At 44.3% G+C, this 20327-nt stretch overlaps 1 protein-coding gene across 7 annotated transcripts in view; it reads right to left on the reverse strand.

Moving 5' to 3' along the window:
- LOC135522887 (receptor-type tyrosine-protein phosphatase mu-like) overlaps positions 1 to 19734 on the reverse strand; it is a 313769-nt gene extending 294035 nt beyond the window's left edge. For all 7 annotated transcript variants that reach the window (XM_064949557.1, XM_064949559.1, XM_064949554.1 and 4 more), the window contains exon 1: positions 19267 to 19734. In XM_064949557.1, the coding sequence (XP_064805629.1) occupies positions 19267 to 19339 (73 nt within the window). In that variant the 5' untranslated portion in view covers positions 19340 to 19734. The remainder of the gene's footprint in view (positions 1 to 19266) is intronic.
- Between the last annotated feature and the right edge of the window lie 593 nt (positions 19735 to 20327).

Genomic DNA, 20327 nt, shown 5'->3' on the forward strand with positions numbered 1-20327 from the left:
TTACAAAATAGATGGCATCATGAGGGGAAATTATGTGGATATATCGAACAACATCTCAAGACATCAGTCAGTTAAAGTTAAAGCTTGGTCGAAAATGGGTCTTCCAAATGGAGAATGACCCCAAGCAGACTTCCACAGTTGTGGCAAAATGGCTTAAGGACGACAAAGTCAAGGTATTGGAGTGGCTATCAATCCTAAAGTAAATTTGTGGGCAGGACTGAAAAGGCGTGTGTGAGCAAGGAGGCCTACAAACCTGACTCAGTTACACCAGCTCTGTCAGGAGGAATGGGCCAAAATTCACCCAACTTATTGTGGGAAGCCTGTGGAAGGCTACCTGAAACCTTTGACCCAAGTTAAACAATGTAAAGGCAATGCTACCAAATACTAATTGAGTGTATGTAAACTTCTGACCCACTGGGAATGTGATGAAAGAAATCACTCTCTCTACTATTATTCTGACATTTCACATTCTTAAAATAAAAAGTGGTGATCCTAACTGACCTAAGACAGGGAATTTTTACTAGGATTAAATGTCAGGAATTGAGTTTAAATGTATTGGCTAAGGTGTATGTTAACTTTGACTAATATATATATAAAAATGTTCCAAGTCCACAACAACACTTAAACCACATCAGGAGACAATTTTGTAATTGTGGAGGAAAAAAATAGCTGCCCTTTAATTCAAATTGCACACCAATCATGAGACCTTTTGGCTAGCAGTGTTTTAGTACTGTTCAGTGTCATACATGTGAAGGTAGAGTTTTGTAAACCAATGCCTTCCCGATTTATATAATGATGATCTGTATCATTGTACCTACTTTGGAGTCAACATTTAAGGATTTCTGGGTAAAGACTTTAGCAATGTTCATTCAAACACCGCATGATGACTGACCTGCGCATCACAAAGATTCAACCAAGACTTCGGACCAACATTTTTGAATACGGGGCGGCAGGGTAGCCTAGTGGTTAGAGCGTTGGACTAGTAACCGAAAGGTTGCAAGTTCGAATCCCCTAGCTGACAAGGTATAAATCTGTCATTCTGCCCCTGAACAGGTAGTTAACCCACTGTTCCTAGGCCGTCATTGAAAATAAGAATTTGTTCTTAAATGACTTGCCTAGTAAAATTAAAGGTAAAAAATGTTTTTAAATTTAAAATAAATAAAGTGCTTACTGTATTGTACTACATCACTAATACAGTGTACACCTTCACAACACTACTTTGATACGCATCAGTGGGGATTAAGAAGAGAATACACGCAATGCCCAATAGAGGGGCTAGAATAGATGAGAGAATTAGACATTCCAATTAGGATCTGGCTAAAAATACCTGAATCCGTTCTAGAACACATTACCCTTTATGGTTGTGAGGTCTGGGGTCCACTCACCAACCAAGATTTTCACAAAATGGGACAAAACACCAAATTGAGAGACTGCTTGCAGAATTCTACTAAAACAAATATCCTCCGTGTACAACGTAAAACACCAAATAATGCATGCAGAGCAGAATTAGGAGGATACACGCTAATTATCAAAATCCCCCCCCAAAAAAGAGCCGTTAAATTCTACAACCCCCTAAATGGAAGCAAGCCCAAACGTTCCATTACAAAGTCATCACCTACAGAGAAATTAACCTTGATGAGAGCCTCATAAACAACTGGTCCTGGGGCTCTGTTCACAAACACACCCCACAGAGCCCTAAGATAGCAACACAATTAGACCCAATCAAATCATGAGCAAACAAAAATAAATTACTTGACACATTGGAAAGAATTAAAACAGAGCAAATCTAGAATGCTATTTGACCCTAAACAGAGAGTACACAGTGGCAGAACACCTGACCACTGTGACAGACACAACATTAAGGAAATCTTTGACTATGTACAGACTCAGTGAGCATAGCCTTGCTGTTGAGAGAAGCCACCGTAGGCAGACCTGGCTCTCAAGAGAAGACAGGCTATGTGCACACTGTCCACAAAATGAGGTGGAAAAAGAGCTGCACTTCCTAACGTCCTGCCCAATGTATGACCATATTAGAGACACCTATGTCCCTCAGATTACATAGATCCACAACGAATTTGAAAACAATCAAGTTGGATAAACTCCCGTATCTATTGGGTGAAATACTGTACCACAGTGTGCAATCACAGCAGTAAGATGTGACCTATTGCCACAAGGGCAACGAGTGAAGAACAAACACCATTGTAAATACAACCCATATTTATGGTTTATTTATTTTCCCTTTTGTACATCATAACACTGTATATAGACATAACATTTGAAATGTCTTTATTCTTTTATTTCACTTTTGTTCATTATCCATTGCATTTGCTATGGCAATGTAAATATATGTTTCCCATGCCGATAAAGCCCTTAAATTGAAATTGAGAGCGAGAAAGAGAGCAAGGAAGAGAACTTGACAGAAAAAGTGAAACGAGAAAGGACTTCCTCTCCTTACTCCTCTAGAATCTGACTCCAACAGCACAGGGCTGATTCATTATCAATCCTGGATTGTGCTTCCCCCGAATTAAGGTCACAAAATGTACAATCACATGAAATATATTTGACAATATTTCTGATGTAAGCCTAATTGGAAGTATTGCCAGTCTGAGACAGTTTAATAAGGTGTCCCGTGCAGCCATCTAGCTAGTTTAGGGCACTACTGTCATTCATTCTAATTGGAGCTATTGCCAGTCTGAGACAGTTTAATAAGGTGTCCCGTGCATCCATCTAGCTAGTTTAGGGCACTACTGTCATTCATTCTAATTGGAAGTATTGCCAGTCTGAGACAGTTTAATAAAGTGTCCCGTGCAGCCATCTAGCTAGTTTAGGGCACTACTGTCATTCATTCTAATTGGAAGTATTGCCAGTCTGAGACAGTTTAATAAAGTGTCCGTGCATCCATCTAGCTAGTTTAGGGCACTACTGTCATTCATTCTAATTGGAAGTATTGCCAGTCTGAGACAGTTTAATAAAGTGTCCCGTGCATCCATCTAGCTAGTTTAGGGCACTACTGTCATTCATTCTAATTGGAAGTATTGCCAGTCTGAGACAGTTTAATAAAGTGTCCCGTGCAGCCATCTAGCTAGTTTAGGGCACTACTGTCATTCATTCTAATTGGAGCTATTGCCAGTCTGAGACAGTTTAATAAAGTGTCCCGTGCAGCCATCTAGCTAGTTTAGGGCACTACTGTCATTCATTCTAATTGGAGCTATTGCCAGTCTGAGACAGTTTAATAAAGTGTCCCGTGCAGCCATCTAGCTAGTTTAGGGCACTACTGTCATTCATTCTAATTGGAGCTATTGCCAGTCTGAGACAGTTTAATAAAGTGTCCCGTGCAGCCATCTAGCTAGTTTAGGGCACTACTGTCATTCATTCTAATTGGAAGTATTGCCAGTCTGAGACAGTTTAATAAAGTGTCCCGTGCAGCCATCTAGCTAGTTTAGGGCACTACTGTCATTCATTCTAATTGGAAGTATTGCCAGTCTGAGACAGTTTAATAAGGTGTCCCGTGCAGCCATCTAGCTAGTTTAGGGCACTACTGTCATTCATTCTAATTGGAAGTATTGCCAGTCTGAGACAGTTTAATAAAGTGTCCCGTGCAGCCATCTAGCTAGTTTAGGGCACTACTGTCATTCATTCTAATTGGAAGTATTGCCAGTCTGAGACAGTTTAATAAAGTGTCCCGTGCATCCATCTAGCTAGTTTAGGGCACTACTGTCATTCATTCTAATTGGAAGTATTGCCAGTCTGAGACAGTTTAATAAAGTGTCCCGTGCAGCCATCTAGCTAGTTTAGGGCACTACTGTCATTCATTCTAATTGGAAGTATTGCCAGTCTGAGACAGTTTAATAAAGTGTCCCGTGCAGCCATCTAGCTAGTTTAGGGCACTACTGTCATTCATTCTAATTGGAAGTATTGCCAGTCTGAGACAGTTTAATAAAGTGTCCCGTGCATCCATCTAGCTAGTTTAGGGCACTACTGTCATTCATTCTAATTGGAAGTATTGCCAGTCTGAGACAGTTTAATAAAGTGTCCCGTGCAGCCATCTAGCTAGTTTAGGGCACTACTGTCATTCATTCTAATTGGAAGTATTGCCAGTCTGAGACAGTTTAATAAAGTGTCCCGTGCATCCATCTAGCTAGTTTAGGGCACTACTGTCATTCATTCTAATTGGAAGTATTGCCAGTCTGAGACAGTTTAATAAAGTGTCCCGTGCAGCCATCTAGCTAGTTTAGGGCACTACTGTCATTCATTCTAATTGGAAGTATTGCCAGTCTGAGACAGTTTAATAAAGTGTCCCGTGCAGCCATCTAGCTAGTTTAGGGCACTACTGTCATTCATTCTAATTGGAAGTATTGCCAGTCTGAGACAGTTTAATAAAGTGTCCCGTGCAGCCATCTAGCTAGTTTAGGGCACTACTGTCATTCATTCCATCAAAAGGAAAAGCAGATATGAAATATTGGGGAAATGTTGACGCCCGGGAGTGAAATCAGGTCACCAAATGTGATTGTTAACCACTCTACTCTCCCACCCGATGAGCTCATGTCTAATGGTCTGATATGATCTCTGTTTCTGTTTGCCCTGACGCTCTGTTTCCTTTGGCTCTGCTTCCTGTGTCTCCCCCTGTCCTGGCTCTGCCACCCAACCAGATCACACTGAGCTCACCAGGAAACGCGGGATGGACCAATCAGCGCCCTGCCCTTTCTCCCTGCCACTTCCTGTGTGGCTGGAAACTATGACAAGAGGAGCCAGAGATGTCGCAGGTGCTGACTCACACCCATCCCCACTGGGGGAAGAGTGTTTGAGGATGGCTACGAAGCAGCAGTGAGGACTGCTGTACAGTGAGGACTGCTGTACAGTGAGGACTGCTGTACAGTGGGCCTAACCAGCTGTGCTTTAATAATGTCTGAGTTGTGTATTAATGCTGCTCCATGCTGGCTGACAATGCGTCACTCAGTGTGACGCGTGAATATATATTCACTGTGATGCCAGAAGATGGATATGAAAGCCTCCCACTCAAAGGTGTGTTTGTTTGTGTGTGTGTGTGTGGGGGGGGGGTGATAGATGGCATCTCTCGACAGGGCATCTGATCCTGCCGGGCACACACCAGGTGGGAAAACGCTATGTGAACGTGCTCTCACACACACACCTGTCCAGAAGAGGTCATGAAACACTGCTAGCGTCTAAGAGGAATTCTCACACAGATTTTCATCAATCTCCTGCTTTGTTTGGAGGGGAGAGAGGAGTGATATTCCCCTGGTGAATCAGTTAGAAGGTCATCACAGAAGGCCAGCAGGCAGAGGGGAGGGTCAGATGCACCAAAGACCTCGGTCTCAGTCTCTCTACCCAGGCAGTACCACAGCTGGAAGGTCCCCCACTATCACCCATGGATCCACTGAGGACCTGCCTGGTATGAGTATTGTTGGAGGGGCTGGAGGTACAGAATGCTGTCAAGCTATGGAGGCCTGCGTTGTGACAACCTCTGTGCCTTACGAGAGAGAGATAGGGGCGGAGGAAAGGTCTGGTCTTTGTGCCAGGGAAGAAAGGAGCGCGCCAGAAGGTTAACAAGAAAGAAAGAGACAGAGACAGAAAAAAAAGAGAGAGAGAGAGAGCAAGAGGAGCGCTTGTGAAGTCGCTGACTGACATGAAGGCTCAGAGTTGAGATTAAAATAAGAACGGAGGCCTCTGATTGGGAAGTTTAGACAGAAGTAGTTGAGAAGCCAGGAGAGAAGAAATGAGCATTTTGAGATTACCACTCCCTAATGGACTGTTTTATTTCTGTGAGTCAGATCACACACAGCAATGAGTCTGTGCTACTAGTCCTATGTGGTAGACCCATCCAGACCTCAGGAACCACCCAGACATTAGGCTTCTCAGTGAGTGCATTCTCCCTGTAGCATAGTGCTCCAAACACAGGCCAATATGTTGGGAGCCTGCTGGGATAAATCATTACAACAAGACATGCTAATCAATAGGTATGTAGAGAGAGTATCGACTCAGGGGAAGGAACGTCTGTGTGACCCCAAATCATTCAAGCAGATAGGATGAAGAGAACATCAAAACCAGTTACTCAGCCTCTATAGTCACAACCGGTCCCTAGACCTCACCATCTAGTGTGGCAGCGTTCAGGTCATACTGCAGCAATAATTACAGACCCGTCTGTTATTATGTTCCCACAAACGTAAGGGGAAAAAAAATGAACTCGAACGCTGCCCTTCTCTTTCGGAGTTCTTTCTTTCCTCTGTGCAGCGGGCAGCATAAGTGCTGTACTGTCATGCTCTCGATGCCTGACGCCACACGTCCTCTTGGCAATTTACATGTCAGGATGACATGGTGGCCTGCAAAAATGCATTCCACTGTGACTCCGGGATGGAGAGGGCGGGGGTTTAGGTTGGTGGCGTGGGCGATAGCGGGCTTGGCACCCGTGAAAAAGCGGGTGAAGGCGGGCAGCCTCACATCGACATGTCCCTGCCATGCCACACAGAGATCCATAAAGAGGAACAATTAGAGCTGCCAGGGTGACAGGGGCTCGGGGGAGTGGAAGTGCCATTGTCTGCTGCCACTCTGGGTGGCATGGGGCCAGCCTCTCCGAAGGAACCTACCGGCACCCTGGCAGCAATTAGCCGTCACACAGATTCATTAAAGATGTGAGCGTAACCTCTCCGACGACTCACACATCTGTTTTAAAGCTACAGTCAGTGAGGTATGTAATAGTACAGCTATCCGTGGCTGGGACAGCATGATCTAAATCACAGCAGAGGAGAGCGGAGTGGGAGGACTGTTGAACTGCCTAGTACACTACATGTAGGAAACTATCCAATGTGATTGCACTGAGAGTTATTTCAGGAGACCTATGCAGGGATAAATGTGGCTTCTTATTGCCAATTGTCTAACTATATACAAAACACGCTTCTAAAAAGCATATAGAATGTCTGTGTACCGCCATAAACATTGATTATATAACCATTCAAAATGATCTAAGGTGGTTTTTCCAGGATTGCGTTGCTCCATGCTCAACATTCTTCCACAAAGTGTCAGAACATAGGGAGGATATTTATGTTTACACTGAAAAAGTGAGACATCAAGAAACATCCAGAGCTCCAAGTGGGCTAAGGCACTGCATCTCAGTGCTTGAGGCATCACTATAGACACCCTGGTTCGAATCCAGGCTGTATCAAAATCAGGCGTGATTGGGAGTCCCATAGGGCAGTGCACAATTGGTTCAGCGTTGTCCAGGGTAGGACGTCATTGTAAATAAGAATTTGTTCTTTAACTGATTTGCCTAGTTAAATAAAGGTTCAATCCAAACAAACCCCCCAAAATATCTAATGCCACTATGTCACACCAAGCCTGAAGTCTGTAGGAAAACAGCCCAGTCTCCCTGTAAGTACGGAGGGGTGGGGGGAGCGGTGTGTTCTAAGGTCTTATGATGGTCAGGTGAAAAGGAGAGGGCTTTTCTCCACTACCCAGGAGCTTAAGAGTAGGATTAAGGATGAGGGAAATTAATGTGAACAGGAGAAGAAAAAGGATTTTCACTTCTCCCCTCCTTTACTAGAGAACAGAGAAATAGCCAGGTGGGGAGGAGAGACACATGGCCTGGAAATCCAGGACAGAGAAGAGAGAGAACAAGAGCGACAGAGAGAGAGAGCCTGATGCCTGCGCCTATCAGTGTCTAGGCCTTTGCACCTCGCTAAGAGCTTTAACAGGAGCCGTGGCGGGGAGGGAGAGGGGAGGGAGAGACCTCCACACACTCACAACTCCTCTGAAGGTAGAGGGCCTGGAGGAGGGAGGAAGGGAAGGAAGGCAGTAGAGGGCCTGGAGGAGGGAGGAAGGGAAGGAAGGCAGTAGAGGGCCTGGAGGAGAGAGGAAGGGAATGAAGGCAGTAGAGGGCCTGGAGGAGAGAAAGGGAATGAAGGCAGTAGAGGGCCTGGAGGAGAGAAAGGGAATGAAGGCAGTAGAGGGCCTGGAGGAGAGGGGAAAGTAAGGCAGTAGAGGGCCTGGAGGAGGGAGGAAGGGAAGGAAGGCAGTAGAGGGCCTGGAGGAGGGAGGAAGGGAAGGAAGGCAGTAGAGGGCCTGGAGGAGAGAGGGGGGAAGGAAGGCAGTAGAGGGCCTGGAGGAGAGAGGGGGAAGGAAGGCAGTAGAGGGCCTGGAGGAGGGAGGAAGGGAAGGAAGGCAGTAGAGGGCCTGGAGGAGGGAGGAAGGGAAGGAAGGCAGTAGAGGGCCTGGAGGAGGGAGGAAGGGAAGGAAGGCAGTAGAGGGCCTGGAGGAGGGAGGAAGGGAAGGAAGGCAGTAGAGGGCCTGGAGGAGAGAGGGGGGAAGGAAGGCAGTAGAGGGCCTGGAGGAGAGAGGGGGAAGGAAGGCAGTAGAGGGCCTGGAGGAGAGAGGGGGGAAGGAAGGCAGTAGAGGGCCTGGAGGAGGGAGGAAGGGAAGGAAGGCAGTAGAGGGCCTGGAGGAGGGAGCGGGGAAGGAGGGGTGCACAGAGTTATGAGGGAGTAAATGGTCCCAGGGGGAAGAGAAGACCGGGCTGGAATGTTCTACTGCTGTTTCCTGGTGAAAGGGGGCGGGGGGTTAGAACAGAGGGTGCTTGAAATGTTTGTCACATTCCGTCAGCCAGGTCTTTAGAGGTCCCTGAATAATGTATTGAACAGAGCAGACCATGTCGCAACGTAAGTGTGTGGTTGGACATACATGTTCAGGCGTGTGCACGTTGAGGTATGTGTGCAGTGCATCTATATTTGCCTGCGTGTGTCTGTTAATTCGTGCCTGTATACCTACATGTGCAATGCTGGGCAGAGCCCATGATTTCCTATAGTACGGAACATCTAATGATGCCTCTCTGGTGACTAGAGCCCAGGACTTCCTCCAGTACAGGCCATCTTAAGTTTCCTTTCCTCTCTGGTGACTAAAGAGGGCTACGAAGGATGCCGGGTTTAGGGGGGTGACTCCGTGCATCTGTTTCTGCCCTATTAGGCGTGAAAGGCCCTTCTTGCTTTCATCCGTTCATGCTTGAAAGCAACTTAAGAAATTTGACAACAAAACCCTCTGGTTGCACTAATCCATCTCCCTGGGTGAGGGGAATTATAGCTAAACACATGCCTTCATTATCTCCCTGGGTGAGGGGAATTATAGCTAAACACATGTCTTCATTATCTCCCTGGGTGAGGGGAATTATAGCTAAACACATGTCTTCATTATCCCCCCAGGTGAGGGGAATTATAGCTAAACACATGCCTTCATTATCTTCCTGGGTGAGGGGAGGTAAACACATGCCTTCATTATCCCCCCAGGTGAGGGGAATTATAGCTAAACACATGCCTTCATTATCCCCCCAGGTGAGGGGAATTATAGCTAAACACATGTCTTCATTATCTCCCTGGGTGAGGGGAATTATAGCTAAACACATGTCTTCATTATCCCCCCAGGTGAGGGGAATTATAGCTAAACACATGCCTTCATTATCCCCCCAGGTGAGGGGAATTATAGCTAAACACATGCCTTCATTATCCCCCCAGGTGAGGGGAATTATAGCTAAACACATGCCTTCATTATCCCCCCAGGTGAGGGGAATTATAGCTAAACACATGTCTTCATTATCTCCCTGGGTGAGGGGAATTATAGCTAAACACATGCCTTCATTATCCCCCCAGGTGAGGGGAATTATAGCTAAACACATGCTACCTTTATCCCCCCAGGTGAGGGGAATTATAGCTAAACACATGCTATCATTATCTCCCCCAGGTGAGGGGAGGTAAACACATGCCATCTTTATCCCCCCAGGTGAGGGGAATTATAGCTAAACACATGCTATCATTATCCACCCCAGGTGAGGGGAATTATAGCTAAACACATGCTATCTTTATCCCCCCAGGTGAGGGGAATTATAGCTAAACACATGCCATCTTTATCCCCCCCAGGTGAGGGGGAATATAGGTAAACACATGCTATCATTATCCCCCCAGGTGAGGGGGAATATAGGTAAACACATGCCTTCATTATTTGCCTTGCTCCATCTCAACACAATATTCTCCTATGCTAAAAGGATTATGCCCAATCCCCTCTGGATTGCTGCACATCTAGCTCTGTAAAATGGTTATAGAGGGGTGGTGGGGGAAAGAGGAGAGGGCTTATTAGTTTGCAGTGGTTTTAGTTAAAGCCGAGTTAGCGGAAGCTAGCAACAACAAATCCTCAGTCTACCCCAGTGATGCCCCGTCTTGAAAGGTTGGGTTGGGAGCTGTCTGGGTTTAGATGTGCATCAGGTGAGGAGGAGAGAGTTTACTGCCTGCTGGGTTCTCTTTGGAGGCTGTGGTGTCAACACTTCACAGAGGGGGGGGCACCACAGTGAAGAAAACAAGAGGGGGGTGGGGGGTTTCTACACGGTCTCTGCACTATATCACCAAGTCAGTGAAACACTCCCTGGAATGGAGACAGAACTTAATTGCCTCTGATACAGAATGCTGTTAATGCAGCACCCGGTGCTGGCCGGCACTGAACAGCTTTTACTGTTGACGCAGGTGGGATTCAACAGACTACTAGGCCAACAACCCGCCCCCACCGCACGGTGACACGACACTGAAAGCATAGTGCCATATCTCTTCCAAGACATCCATGAAAGGGGCTCCTGGCAGTAGAGCTCACCCCAGATGAGGTGATGTGTAGCAGGCTTGACAGGGCTGGGTGTGAGGGGGTTCGTCCTGAAGGAGCAGTGAGGGATGCACTGATGTGATGACTGTAGTAGCAGGTCTGGCAGTGCTGAGCTGGAGGCGCCCTCGTTACTGTAGTACACCTGGATAGGCCTGTTAATGCAGTGCCCCTGGACAGGCCTGGGGCTCAGTGGCTCCGCTTCCTGCCACCAGCCCTGCCTGCCTGAGTGATCGTCTCTCTGCTTCCCTGCCTCCTACCCTATTCCCCTCGCTGACTGTATGAGCACTGCCTGCCTTCCCATCTGCCAATCTTCCAGCCCACTGTAATGCAAAGCTCTTTCTCTGCCTGGCTTGAAGCAGTGTCTTTAAGACCCAGCCGCCCCCCTGTATGTCTATAAGACTGTGCTACCGTGCCAGCAAGCCAGTCAGGCTCCAACATCCCAGCTTGGCAGCAAAAGGGGTCAACCTACCATATGAACAGTCCTCCATCTTAGTGAATCACCAGAGAGCTTCAATCCGTTCTGATAGACCTTTTGTGCAATACTGAGAAAAACACACAAAAAATGTTGGGACGGCAATAGTCGCTTTCTTTTGCTGTTTAGTAGGAGGATTAGGGCATTCGAAAAGCAAAACTTGAGGATGAAGAAAAGTTGTTTGCCACAGACTGATCTGAAAACCAAGCAGTAACTATTGCCGATTTGGATTCAATTCGATTTTGGCCATTTCAGATTTGCCTTGTTTGTCCTTTCGGGGGGCTAATTTCATGCTTTCTCAGTGAACCTCATGGAGCCACCAGCGAGGTCATGAATGGGTGGCGGAGCTGGGTTGGTGATCATGGACTTCTGCTGTGGGAAATCAGATGGAAGACTCCTCCATTACGACTAGTTTGTCATGAATTTGTTGGGTATGAGGAGGGAAAATCCAGAAAGTTACAATAGACAAACAAAACCCTTCCACTTCCCCACAGGAGCCAAGCTGTCCAGAATCTAGCAGTGCTGCCACTACAGTACTGTATGTATCCCGCTCTAAGTTCCCCTATTCATCATGATATGGTTTCCTCTAGGGTGTATGTCTGGAATCCATATGGAGATTAAGTTGATGAATGGTTTGCTGGAGATTTGAAAAAGCATTTCCGTGCTGAAGTCTGTTCTAAACAAACTATGAAGCTGCAGCGTCGATGTCACTGCTACGATCTTGATTTAGTAAGATAAGTCTAAAAAAAACACTGGGACTTTTCAGGCAGATGAAGTATCCATAGTATCCATCACGAGGTTATAGTCGACATGTATTTTCTGTTGCAAATGGGAAAGTAATCTCTTTAAAAAGAAAGGCCTGGCCAGCTTAGGTTTTGCCCAACTTCATAACTAGTATAGCCCTTATAAGGGTCACTCTGCTCTAACTTTAAGCGTTCTGTTAACATTGCACAACCCACTTGGGGCTCGTTGAACTCTGAAGTTTCTTGAACCCCCCCCCCAGACATTGACCCAAATATTTGCCACGCTCATAAACACACCCTGAAATGACAACACCGAAGCCAACACCAAGTCTGGACCACACACTCACACGTAAATACATGCAGGGAGATGGGCCTAAATCCGCAGTCACAAGGTCAATGTCACTTTACAGGCACTTCATTTAATACTCCATTTCCTTAGAGTTGGCATGAGGTATGTATGGAGTCTAACTCCACATTTAACGTATTACCCACTTATGAATATTTACAGTTGCAATATAGGTTAAGTACCTTTCCCTGGGGGTAAAGAGAGTGTCTGTCCCCGTCGGGCAGCATATGCTGTTCACATATCCAAATCCCTCAGCACTTCTCCCCATTAATGCCTGTGATGTTTTAATGGCTTTCTGTTTCATCTCCCAGTTAAAATCACACAGACATTATAGTAAAGCAAGGCAGCACTTGTGAACAACCTCAGAGGACAGCTATTAAAAAGATCATTTTGATAAAGATAGAATTACAATACATCAAAATATTTACACGCCTCGCCTTTGAACACATTTGAGAAGTTCTGAGAATTTCCAGAAGCATTCCTACTGCTTCCTGCACTGTGTGGAATCCACTCAACTAGGAGTCAGGAGAGTATGCATTGTGCATATTTTAGTGTATTCCAGTCAATGTTAAACCTGCATCTTAAAACACAATGTTAATTCATTAGAATCCGTCGGTGAGGAGGCTACGACTGAGGAGTTTTTTTGGTGCCCACCACTGAGATTATAATTTAGGAGACGTTCATTCCTCTGACCTGTGGAGAGATGTCTGGTTGCGGGTGTATTCTTCAACAGTATCCAGTGGCTTATTGTAATGTGCTGGCCTGGATTTAATATGGGCCTCTTAATATCAGTCCATCATGTGTTGAGACAGGCCCGGCTGGCCATGGGGTTAGGACGGTTTGTGTGCGACAACATTATTTAGTACAGTGGGCCGATGACCCTCATTATCAATGAATCCCTCTAAGATTTTGCTGAATGTACTTGCACACTCTTACCTCAATGTTTCGCTTGTGGCGTTTGTCAAAACGCCTCTTGCCTATCGTGCTACAGTTTAAATTCCTGCTAAATCTTATTTGTAGAAGTTCTGACCACTTGAAGACATGCAGGCCCCGACAGTGGTTTAGCGTGTCTTTAAGATCAGCCTTAAAACAAATCATAAGTAGTAGTAGAGCTTTGACTGCTTCTCATAGGAGCCGTTTCTTCTTTAAGACACACAGTCAAACGTTTGGACACACCTACTCATTCAAGGGTTTTTCTTTAAAATGTTACTATTTTCAACATCGTAGAATAATAGTGAAGATATCCAAACTAGTAAATAACACATGGAATCAACTAGAAACCAAAAAAAAAGTGTTAAACAAATCAAAATATATTTAATATTTGAGATTCTTTAAAGAAGCCACCCTTAGTTTTTCAAACTAAGACCTAAAACCTCATGTAAAGATCCAACAGATTTTAACACCACGTGGACAGAGCTTCAACAAGAGCTGTTGCCTGTTTTTGGTTTCACTGCTTCCCGCCCCTGTCGGTGTTTCCAGTGGGTCCCAGAGAGATGACAGTTTCAATGAGACCACACACTGACAGGACAATTAATACCATTAAAATGTTCCTCCTGGAGCCAGTATTGCCCTGGTCAGGGTCATGGCACTCATCCCAAAACTGGGTAAACCTAAATTGGCTTAAGAAGGCAGAGAGACCAGGCTGTGAAATATTAAAGTCATATGATTTATGTTTGACACCAGGACAAAGAGGTGAAACACTTCAAGGAGGCTGCGCTGTGGCAGAAGGAACTAAGATTCTCAAATAAAGGCAACATGGAGCAGAATTAGTCATATTTTCCCAAAAAAATGTTCAGAAAAAAATACTGCAAGATGAATATCTAGGGTAAACCATGAAGGCCACACACACAGCTTGGCTATTTTGTTCCATCAGTCTCACTAAATCACTGACTCTTTACTGTTGTTAAGATGCCTCATTAAGCCTTTCTGACATGGACAGAACCCTGGACAAAGGGGATGATGGATGTAACAAACTATCACTAATAGGGCGGACTTCAGAAAGCCGCAAATTTAAAATCAACAGCCAAACAGTTAATGATGCTGCAAAGCTAAAGACCAGCACGTACGCAGTGTTGCCCCTTTCAACATCCCCAATTAATGTGACGAATAAAGATCCATTCAAAAACGGCCCTTCTGCTTGCTTTACAATAAATAACAGTGGCATGAGCGAGAAGTGAGGGAAATAATTATAAAGTCATTAATATATCTATATATATATATATATTTGTCACTACATGGTCCATACAAATATATATATATACCTTCCACATTGAGCAGAGACAGAAATAAGTGACAGGGAATAGCACTGGGCATCATGGTTTGGAAACAAACACACCTGAGAAATAAAATGGCTTCATGGGAGGGTTCAGGGGGACCCAAGGATTTCGCAGCAGTAGACAAACTATGCCGATATCAGGTAATGATTCAGTATAGGGTACCACCTCTGCTTTAGCATGGCCTAAACATCAGGTAATGATTCAGTATAGGGTACCACCTCTGCTTTAGCATGGCCTAAACATCAGGTAATGATTCAGTATAGGGTGTTTAGGCCATGCTAAAGCAGAGGTGGGCCCCTATACTGAATCATTAACTGATGTTTAATCATTACTGAATCATGATGTTTAGGCCATGCTAAAGCAGAGGTGGGCCCCTATACTGAATCACTACCTGATGTTTAGGCCATGCTAAAGCAGAGGTGGGCCCCATTTCCTTTAGAAAACCTCTGGGTGGGTAGGGAGGGGGGGGTGTTGCATTTCGCAAACATCCTTTTGTGACTAAAAGTCATTGTCGTTCCTATTAGATCAGAGGAAAATTAACTCCTCTCATGCTTGAGAAGAACAATGTGGCCCCATACTGTTAATGACCCGTAATGACGACTCCACAGTGCCACAGATGCAGGATGACAGTAATGGAGAGATTTGCCTGCGGTCATACTCATATATCCAAGGCAGAGAGACTGGGAGAGGAGGAGCTGCAGCAGTGTGGGCTACTCACCTGCCCCCCTTACTGTAACCTGGTTCCTCTTCCAGGAAAACAACATGCAAGGAAGCAGGAACAAAAAAAAAAAAACAGCCTATCCCCCAAGTAACAACATCCTAGTAACAGTAGCGTCCCTGTGCTGAAGGCTTGTAAGTGGGGCAGGGTTGGTCCTTGGTGAATTAATTAGCCGTTTTCCTGAGCGCCTAGACTGACTCAGTCACCTACAAAAGGCCTCTAGCGAAATTCAGTAAACCCCATTATCCATCAGGAATTATGAATATACGTAAATCATGCGAGAGCTTCTTTTAATCTCAGCAGTTCATTAAACCTGATGGGTATGCAGTGCAAATCGCTGACTGGACCACCTGGCCTCTATTGCCCTCACTGTATAGGCATGCTGGCTGATTCATGGGTTCTCCTGCCCATTTCCCTGTGTGTCCGGCCGTACCCCCCCCCCTCCAGAAGGGCCGAGTTTAATTAAAGAGGGTCCTGTTTGCTCAGCATCTCTTTCAGAGTCACATCTAATGGGTAATTATACTGTCTGTACACAATTAAACCAATTTAAACCAAAACACTGGCCGGCCCCTTGCCCTCCCTGGCCTGAGCATAAAGACACCTCACTTCTACTGGGGGGGGGGGGGGGCATTTTTGCAATTTCACGGAAGACTTTCTTTGTGTCAAAAGAGCTGGGTATGTATGACAGAAACACAATAGTGGACATTAATAATACCAGTTAATTACTTACGGTGTGTTATCATCATTATGAGGGCAACTATTCCATCTTGGGATGGCTGTGGAGATTTTAATTTCATTCTCCACTGGTGCAGATAGCTCAGCAGAGCTCCATCTGTCTGGGCTGTATGTGAACAACCACTAACTCTACTACAGTTTCTATAGAGAGCTTTTTGACTGGTTTTACTTCGTGTGCTGGGAGTCTGTCTTAAAGACAAATCATTTTAAAGTGGGTAGTTGAAAAGAGGCGAGAGACAGCAACGGTCCACAGAAAGGCTGTGTGGTCAGGTCCAAGGAAGAAGAACTATGAACATTATACAGCGTACACTAAAGGTCTGCAGCTCGGCACATTAACAATATAGATATTTATAGCAGTGAATGGACGGAAGAAACAGTGCAGGGAGATCATCAGACCATCTGGGACAGCCAGAGGATATCCTGGCTTTCATGGTCACACAAGACACAATAACGCAATCCAGAATGCATTAGGGTCACTCCAGCCAGGCCCTGTGCGGTGTCCAAACACAAGGCTCAGCGGAGCAAAGGCTACAAACGATCATGTTCATCTCATAACAATTTAGCCCGAACTTACAGCAACGCAAGAGAATAACCATTCAACTTCACTTCTTGGAGATTCTCATCTTGATGATGTTTGCCTTGATTGACATGTACTGTAGCCTGATCTCCCATACCTACCGTGTATCATTCAGCGCATGTCTATGGGTTTCTACAAAAGTGAAGTGTGGTAGCCTGTGTCTAGCTTCCCATAGACAACTTGAGTGATACAAGCAGGGAATTGCAATGCAACAGCCTTAAAGTAATCTCTCCTTGCATGGTTGCCACCAAGGACCAGGAATGCATGCAGGCAATGTGATTGGAACTACTGAACATTTTGGGAGAACAACAACTGCAGCCACTTTTTAATTAGTTTGTTAGCAATCATTTTTACATTAAATAAAAAAAAGGCTCTTAATTTGCATGTGTAATTCCATCACTGCTTTGTTACTCTCTGATTGGCAAGTAAACAAAATAGTTATTTACATTCCATTAGGAATAATTTGTTTAGCAAATATTTGCCTCTGTGCTTTTTAATATTGGTGGCGGAGGAAAAATGTATTGGATGAGGTTGTGGACCAAATCCTGAGCCTCGAGATCTCTTGTGTGGAGGGTTCTGTATGTACGATGCTGCCACCATCAGGCATCGCATGTAAAGACATTGAGAGGCAGAGAGAGGGACAGTTTCGCAGTCCCACATCTATTCAAGAATCTAGTAGGAAGGCTACTTACATAGAGAACAACTGGGAAGAACACACTGGTTACTGATGTAGATGAATAGCATACTGTCTAAATGGGCATTTTTATTACATGAAATTGTCATTTTTGCATGGAAACAATTACGAGTAGATGGAAACAATTACAATAAGAGATGTGTCTGGCTCATTCAATTAGAATACAAATGTGAGTGAGAACTTACTTCAATTGCTCCTATTCAAGATTTTATTTAGTCTACTTTAAAATTTCAACAACTTTGTATAGCCCCATATAAAGTTGTTTAAATTAAACTTCATAAAGACTTGAGTAAATAGGCCAGTTAGTTTGCATAATACATTAGGGGGAAATAAGCTAAACACATTCAGAAATGTTTGACTAAGAAACCAACCAATGCATTTGCTAAAATGTCACTCTTCAGACAAATACCGAAAACACTTTTCATTACATTGAACTAAAGAACCACCATCATTCTCCCATGTAAAACTAAAGACAATACACCAATGCTTAACATGTGGGATCAGGGCCGGATTACCTAACAGGCATGCAGGGCACATGCCCCAGAGCCCACAACCTCCAGGGGGCTTCTAACCAAATAATTGTTTGTTTGTTTTATGGGGTGGCGTTGGGAGCCCCCCCATAGCATATGATAAACTATCTAGAATTGTAGGAAAATAGCTATAAGAACACATTTTTCTCTCACCCATGGTAAAAAGTGTAGAATGGCAAGAAATTTACTTTAAAAGCACAACATTATCACAAAATATGTTTTAATGCTGTTGTCCTAAAAAATAATATATGTATGCGTTTCCTGGGTCAGTAACCCAAGGGCCCCAAAGCAGTAGTCTTGCCCTGTGTGCCATTGAGTATCATTATTACATCTACTGTGGCATGACTGAAGAAAAACAGATGTATTTGTTGACCTAATATATACATTTATGATCCCGAGTGGTGCAGTGGTCGAAAGCATTTTATGTAGATGTCACTCCACTCCCTGGTTCGAATCCAGGCTGTATCACATCTGGCCATGATTTGGAGTCCCATCGGGCCGGCAACAATTGGCCCAGCATCGCCCGAGTTTGGCCGGGGTAGGCCGCCATTGTAAATAACAATTTGTTCTTAACTGACTTGTCTAGTTTAATAAACAAATGTAAAATATATATAATAAAATACATAGTTACATGCTTCCAATGAGCCACAGTTGAGATGTGAAATGCAGCTCTCATCCAGCCAAACACAATCAATCTAGATCATAGCATCTGTATAACAATCCGAAAGATATAGCTCTCCACAACTGCCAATCCCTTCACTGTGGCGTGTTGCCAATATGCAGTGACGCTACAATAATATAGGTATTCTACGCTAAAGGACAGTCTATAACAAGAAGCAGAAATATGAAGTTAGGTTATTAGACTTCGATTGCTTAAAATAGATTGGCATATATAAAAAGTAACGGTTTGCTTCGATACGGTCTTCGAAGATGTCTTAACTTTTCAGACAAGTCGGTGTCAGTCTGACAGTCACCCAAATTGAAACCGACGTGAAATTGACCGCATCAGAAATATATATATACAAAGTAGCGCATTAAACTCTTCAACAACTATAGTGGTTATGGATGATATAAATAATTTCCAAAGTATTCTACAGCCACAATCCAAAATGGAAGAGAATCTCGACATTTTGCTACACTGTATTTGGTCAAAGAGCGTACCACAGTGCTGACTACATTATAAAAGTTTCAAATGAGCTGGGCTGGGGCACATCGGTCTGTTTAAACTACCTGAACAGATCTATTTACTGATGGACAAGGGGACATTAAAACAACCATATACAAACTCGCCATAAGCTAATTTTCCTGGCAAACAATGAAATTGTAGCCCAAGTAACATACACAGGCTCTTCGGCAGAAAACTTCTAGTATTAGGTTGATACAGACACTGGACTGCCCTCCAGACAACTTCGGAATGCGTTCTTCTACAGAGAGCGCGACGCACCCGTTATAGCCTACTAGATCAGGCTACTTCAAATTAATAGGTCTTTGAACAACAAACAAAATACACTACACAGTAAATGACGAGCCTTACCTTTGAATACTTCTCCTCGAACTGTAAGGAATAAGCTTCCCGCAGCAATGAGACAAGTTAAAAGTCTTTCCATTGCAGGAGAGTATCGCGAACGTAACCCCCAGCTCCGGGGTAAGAATCTATTCTACTCTTCCGCTCTGACAGAGGAAAATATTCAGTTTTTACAGCTAACGTGCCCGGTAATGGGAGTGTTCCCCTGTCTGTCTTTCCCTACTTGGTTACTTGTGCATCTTTCAAGCGGCTCCGCTCCGGTAGTGACTTGCTGGCTGCCAGGAGGTAACTAACGTCACAGCGAACACAGAAAAGCTCAAGACACTGCGCGCTCCAATAGAGGTGTCGGTATTCAGATGGAGTGACTTTGGTTTTCTTTCATACTTTCATCCAAAATTTTCTAGAATTCTTGCTGGAAATACGGAACGATAGACATTTCACATGCAAATACGTTTGTTTATTCTATTCTAGCCTATATCTACGTTTTAAACTGTGGAGTCAAAGTTTCAGATTGTTGTTTCAGACCCGGTTTGATACAGCTGTAGATGGTAAAGACGGGGAGGGGCATCATTTAAAGTCAACTGTGAAGATGCACAATTAGGGTTCGAATTTGAGCGTCCTTGCATCATCATATTGCTTCACAGTTAATTGAGTTTCTTATGTCATTAACAGCATTGCTATTAATGGGGGGGGGGGGGGGGGGGGACTTATACATAGCGTAACATAACTGCAATTTGAGCTTTTTGTCTCAATGCAAATAAATATACTACGGTAAAATATCTCTGACCACCTTGTTATGGTTTTGTGATTATAGGTAGGATTGAATATTTTCCAGGTATTTTACAAATGTTCCTGTCTGAGAATAAGTAAATTCTCCCAGGTAAACCGGTATTTCCCGAAAATACCGGAAGTGTCATTCAAAAGCATTTTTTTGTTTTTTTTTGTTTAACTAGGCCAGTCTGTTAAGAACAAATTCTTATTTACAATTATGGGCTATAGAAAGCCAAAAGGCTCTTGTCGGGACCAGGGCTGGGATTAAAAATACAAATAAATGTAATAAAAATATAGGA

This window comes from Oncorhynchus masou, chromosome 30 (assembly GCF_036934945.1).
Source record: "Oncorhynchus masou masou isolate Uvic2021 chromosome 30, UVic_Omas_1.1, whole genome shotgun sequence".
NCBI classification, from domain to species: domain Eukaryota; kingdom Metazoa; phylum Chordata; class Actinopteri; order Salmoniformes; family Salmonidae; genus Oncorhynchus; species Oncorhynchus masou.